We start from the raw sequence: 6,058 nt of genomic DNA, 5'->3' as shown, positions 1-6,058 counted from the left end.
GACTATTCAAATATTTAATTTTACTTTACAATTTTTTTATGTGGTAGCATAAAGTATAAATATTAATATTTAACTATACATATAATAAAACTGAAGTGTCGGTTTGTAATATTAAAATAGCCCTTTTTCACTCAATGCTGTGTATTTATGAATGGCACACATACCAAAATAACATCCTTACAATTTTTGTCTGTCCGTCTGTTTGTTTGTTTCGGCTAATCTCTGGAACGATTTAAACGGGACTTTCACTGACAGATAACTGATATTATAAGGAGTAAATTAGGCTATAATAATATATTTTTTTTGTTAAATTCAAACGCGTAAAAATTATCGGGCACAGCTAGTATTAATAATATAAATGAAACGCAATTACTCAAAAGTTTATGTATGAAGTACATCTTAGACACAAATGCACACATTGGTTAACATTACTAATTTTTATTGCGAAGCAGAACACTAGATTGCTGCCGGCTGAAATACACTATCAAGGCACCGTTGAAACCATGTTCTATATTGTATTTAATAGTGAAGTGTTAAGTTATGTTTAATGAAACAGGCATGCTGCACTGGTGATGCTGTTTTGAATTAAGTTCCAATAATCATGTAGGCTGTGTATGTAATTTTAATATTAGTATGCATTTACTATACATTTGTATTATGTTAAAGATTTTTTTTTTTCTAGACCGGTAGAATTTTTTAATTTAACAATTTAACAGTCAGTAAGTAGGTGTATATGTTCATGAATGATTTTCTATCTAAAACAAAATTAAGCCTATTTTAATTATTAATTTAAATTTTGTGCTATTTGCAGAGTTCCGATTATTACAGTAATATAATATTGATATTTGTGTTCTCAATTATTTTGAATATATTGAAACGAGCGTTATATTCAATTATGTTTTATTTATTAAATGGAGCGTAAAGAATAGTTGGAGGTTACATTATGATTAATTTAAACTAAAATATTCAAATTCTATGTAAGTGAAACGAGTTTTTGTTGTAGCGACCGTTCCCAATATTGTTAATCCTGCATCCCCTACAAACGCGGGGTTGGAAAGTGTAGTCACTATACTCATCTTCCTCAACTTCTTCTTCACTTTGGTCAACATAATCGGGTCGTCTGGAAAATAATTGTTTCATTATTAAACGAAAAATATTTATATTAGAATGGCAACACAATTAAACGATGTGTGTAAGTGTGTTGCCAGTTCGCAAAACTTTGTAATGTCTTTAAACGATTCGCAATTTTTGATACGTTGGGAATCAACCTCAAAGAACATTTTTGTTCTTTGACCTTAACACATCATACACGTATCACTAAATATATTTCATGAGCTCCATAGAGAATCGAATAAAGAAACTTGACTATATGTATCTTGACACTCGAGGGACTCATTCATCAAACAAATAAAAAATCAATTTTCACCATTTTCATTAAATTTACATTAGAATCGACTTGAACAAAATGCGTTAAATTTATTTATATAAGAAATCCATTTCCGATTTCGAAATTACGCATGAAGATAATCACTTTTAATTGATATTATTTCTACATATTACATTATACATTGAAATATTATGATTATTATTATCAAAATTAAAACACATTTTGACAGTTACCTTCCTCCACGACCTTGCTGCCCTCCGCCAAATCTGACAAAAATAAACAAACATATTTATATCAAAAATTAAATTGTTTAGGAATTATATTGAGGTACTTATAATATTTATTCTTACCCTCCAAGCCAGGCGTTAATGTCAAAATTTTGCCTTCCAACACCAAAACTCATTTCACCGCCACTGTAAGTAAAAAAATATTGTATTTAGTATTAGTTAAAAAAATTAGGTGGTTAAATGGGCCACCTGATGATGATAAACGTGTCACCCTTGCCAACCTCGGAAAGTAACATTTAATGTCATTTACGCCTGTGGTTAATTAATTTAGAACATTGGTATTCATATTTCATTAATATTTATATATATTATCAAATAGTAGTATTTTAATTAAAAACAATATTATTGGTATAAATGATTTACCCTTGACCACCAAATCTACCTCCTGCAAATCCACCGTTATAGGATGGAGGTCCTCCTCCGCCGCTAGCACCAAATCCGACCCTGCTTCCACCGTATCCGCCGATGCCACCATTGCCGCTGCTTCCGCCACCATATGCGACATTATCACAGCCGTAACTACCACACCTGTTTATTAAAAAAACACCATTCAATGTCTCCGCGAAGATATGTTACTTACTCGTTTAAGCAACTTTAGTAGAATAATTATAAAAGCAAGTTTAAGTTAAATTTAAAAAAACAAAATACTATCATTATTACAATATGTCCATTACTTAGACACTGGAGTCCGAACTCAAATAAACCGAATTCAAGTAAACAAAATATTGCTTTAAAACTAGTTTAATATTGATATTATTGCAATATAATTATAAATTGTTACGTAGTCATTAATAGTTAGTAAGTTAATAAATAAAAAAACAAAAGAAGATCACAGAACACTCGATTTTGCACATTACTTATTATTTTTAAATATTGTAAAAGAAGGTTTTATATATGATGAAATAATTTTTATTAAAATTATATTAATTTAGATGTTTATATAATATAAAAATTGCAGGCGCGAAACAATAATGTATATACAATTTAAAAGTAAAAATAATTACTAATTAATTATTAATTAAGTTTATAAATTACACCTTCATTAAAAGTATAACCCCGCCTTCTCATCATTCTTCATCGACTGGTAAAGCAAGTACATTTTTTGCCCATCAAACATAAAAACAATAAAAATATGCATTAAATACACTTACCAGGGTTTTGCATCGATTACAACAAATGAAAGAACAGTACTGAGAGATACGATTACTCGTAAAATATTCTGCATAATGATCGCTGTATATGCTCTTACTGCGTCAAGTGGGTACTAGTAATATTATGAAGTTCAAGTTGTTTTATATAATCGATCGAACAGGACTAAAGGTCAAGAAGGCATAAATCATACTTATAACTTATATCCAAACAAAATACTGACACGTTAATATGAAAAACAAATCTTTTACAAAAGTTTGGATACATACATTAGGTGAAAATGTAATTCCCTAATATGTTTGTTTGCCTATGATGGTATGGAGGACAATTATATACATATATACAGGTATAAACACATGAAAGCGCTTCATTTGATTGATCTTGTCTGAAATACTTCAAAAATGTATATGTGAATCAAATCGTTCACAGAATTTCCTGATCTAAAAGAAATAGAGAGGATTTTTTTAAATAGATGTCTTTTAAAATAATGATGTTAATTTGAAAAGTAGTGTTTTAATATTTTTTGTTATTTTTAATTTATCACCATAGGAGTGCTTTATAATCTTGATTTGTAATTGACATGTCATATTTCATAAATAATAATTAGTATTTTAGTTAATTCGTAATTGTCTGAATGCATGTTGTAAGTTTGATATTATTAAAAACGATATAATCATGATTATGATGTGAAAGATTTATTATTCATTATATCTTTTTTATTTATTGGCAAGATACAAAAATTAAAAAAAAAAATATTTTGATGCAAATACCTATACCAAATTAGGCATATAAATATTCAGCGGTGCTTGCCTGCATTTGAACGCGCAATCATTGGTTAAGATGCACGCGCTCTAACCACTGGGCCATCTCGGCTCTTGTATCTCGGCATCGTCGGCGTTTGTGGAATTAAAAATAAGGATTGAGAAACAAAGCATTGCTTCAAAGTTATAAGTTTTATGACTTTTACGTACATTGAGTTGAAGATCAGACAATAAATATAGAATTATCTTATACCAGATTTATGGACGTTCAATGAACTGAATGCGATTATTATTAATAGTATTCATCATAAGAGTCAAAATATTTTAACCTGAAAGCTATAATTTTCAAAACTATGTTAAGAGACTTTACTTCACTTGGTGGTAGGGCTCTGTGCAAGCCCGTCTGTGTAGGTACCACCCACTCATCAGTTATTCTACCGCCAAATAACAGTACTCAGCATTGTTGTGTTCCGCTTTAAAGGGTGAGTGAGCCAGTGTAACTACAGGCACTGGGGACATAAAATATTAGTTCCCAAGGTTGGTGGCACATTGACGATGTAAGGAATAGTTAATATTTCTTACAGCGTCTTTGTCTATGGGTGATAGTGACCACTTACCATCAGGTGGCCCATATGATCGTCCGCCTACCTATACCATAAAAAACAGAGATATGATAGCAGATCAGCCTAGATAACGCTATATTTACATGTTTTTTTTTAATCTTACCGGTATACATTAATTAAAAATTAATGAACAAAATTAGCATTTTCTATGTGTGTTACAAAAGTAGGTGTTTTATAAGATAATTTTTGAGACAATTTCTTTGTAAGTATCAATAGATTTGTAATGTTAACAGCAGAAATCGTAGTGATGACGATGTAAGCGATACTAATGCACAATTCGGTAATCGTCATTTGTGTTATAACAGTAAACAATTTAGTTTGAAAAGTCAAAAATAAAATACTTAGTATTGCCTTACGTTACGTAAGAGATCGTAAATAAAATTCTAGTTACGAAAACACTTCAAATTCGATACTTCACTAAAATCGGACAACGAATTAAGATCATACTTTCCAATTTAAACCAACTCTTTTCATCAAAAGTTTCAAAAAATCCTTGTATTCAAGTATAATGTCAAGGGTTTTTTTTTTAAAAACAATATAATTTTTAAATACTTTTAAACAATAATACTCTGGATAAAAAAAAATATAAATTTTGTTTAATATTTTCATACCGGAAAAATATGGTACACGATTGCCCACTCAAATTGATGATCCATTTATTCATGTAGGTTCAGCGTCGCTTGTCAATATTTGGGACCTCAAGCGTAGCTGTCACGCGCACCAGGATAATAAAGAAGCCTCGTTTCCTTTAGTTATTTGGTAGTGCGACACTCTATCCAGATTTATAAAAAAACTTACTTAACCTATTTGACCTTTTTTCGCACTAAAGTCTTCAATCGAAATCGATGTGTAAAAAGTTTGTCTTGTAAAATAGGACGCAAATATGCTTGTTAAATATACCTGAAGATCATATACATTTATTAGTTAGGATATTGACAATTACATATGTTTAACCGCCGATTATAAAAAAAGTCAGATGGAGTACCGGGAACTTTTTAGTGAAGCAACAAAAGCGAATACAAATCGAAAACTACCATTACCATTTCGTTTTCATTAGAGTCGTACGAAACAAATGTATAAGAAAAATGTATATAACACACAGAATCGTTGCAGATATATTTTATTAATTAGATAAGAAATAATTAATTCCTGTCGAACAGTACACTACCGTTTAAAAATACATATAATTGCTACTTGATAAAGAAACTGTATCAACAATACGACACTTTGGTTTTCTCGGGGTTTTCACATAATTACAATGCATTATTTGACCTCATAAATAGTACAGATTCGTTATCTCAAACATACATTGATTTAGCGTTTAAATGTGAAAGGACAGTTTATTTTATATAGAGATTGGAAACAGTTTTAATGTATATTTGGTTAGGCACATAACCCGACCAAATAAAATACTACCTCCTCGTGTAAGGCTCGTGGGTGGAAATATAGCAATTTTTTAAACACACTTGTTTCTGACATTGTGTTTATGCTCACTTCATGTTTCATCCAAACGCGTGGCAATTTCTTACGTCTTTGATGTGAGACAAAAGCTTCGAAACATTACGTGAAACGACCTTGTACAATTTTAGTCGCAGAGCGGAAAATGTACTCCAGTTTAGAAAAAGCTTAGAAATTGAACAAAGATACTTGTGCAAACAAAAAAAAACGAGGAAAGAATCACCGGAATAAATTATCACAAATGTCTTATTTAAATTATTTTTTTAATTCAGAAAATCCTATTGTTTAAATAAAAATATCATATCCTTCATCGGACTAGTGACTAATTTATAGGCAGCAGACCCCAAGGTGTGGGTACAAACCCCAGCTTTTTCTGCTAAGAAATATTTAATA

At 30.2% G+C, this 6,058-nt stretch overlaps 1 protein-coding gene across 1 annotated transcript; it reads right to left on the bottom strand.

Annotated features, from left to right (window-relative positions):
* Positions 1–903: 903 nt before the first annotated feature.
* On the bottom strand, positions 904–2,927 carry LOC124544442 (ctenidin-3-like). Its single transcript, XM_047123002.1, has 5 exons — positions 2,826–2,927; positions 2,038–2,202; positions 1,738–1,800; positions 1,621–1,653; positions 904–1,120 (listed from the first exon to the last, which is right to left on the bottom strand). Exons 1-5 carry the CDS (start codon positions 2,897–2,899, stop codon positions 967–969), a joined length of 489 nt encoding a protein of 162 aa, XP_046978958.1. The 5' UTR covers positions 2,900–2,927; the 3' UTR covers positions 904–966.
* Positions 2,928–6,058: the final 3,131 nt, after the last annotated feature.

Source organism: Vanessa cardui, chromosome 4, assembly GCF_905220365.1.
Source record: "Vanessa cardui chromosome 4, ilVanCard2.1, whole genome shotgun sequence".
Lineage (NCBI taxonomy): Eukaryota > Metazoa > Arthropoda > Insecta > Lepidoptera > Nymphalidae > Vanessa > Vanessa cardui.
The sequence above is the reverse complement of the archived record's forward strand: the minus strand, read 5'-3'. Positions and strand labels throughout refer to the sequence as shown.

Bases quoted from the DNA above. Each gene is read 5' to 3' on its own strand.
- LOC124544442 (XM_047123002.1), bottom strand. From the start codon at position 2,899: ATGCAGAATATTTTACGAGTAATCGTATCTCTCAGTACTGTTCTTTCA. The intron at 2,203-2,825 runs GTAAGTGTATTT...TTTAATAAACAG, and splicing joins GTAATCGATGCAAAACCCTG to GTGTGGTAGTTACGGCTGTG. The intron at 1,121-1,620 runs GTAACTGTCAAA...ATTATTTTCCAG, and splicing joins CAGCAAGGTCGTGGAGGAAG to ACGACCCGATTATGTTGACC.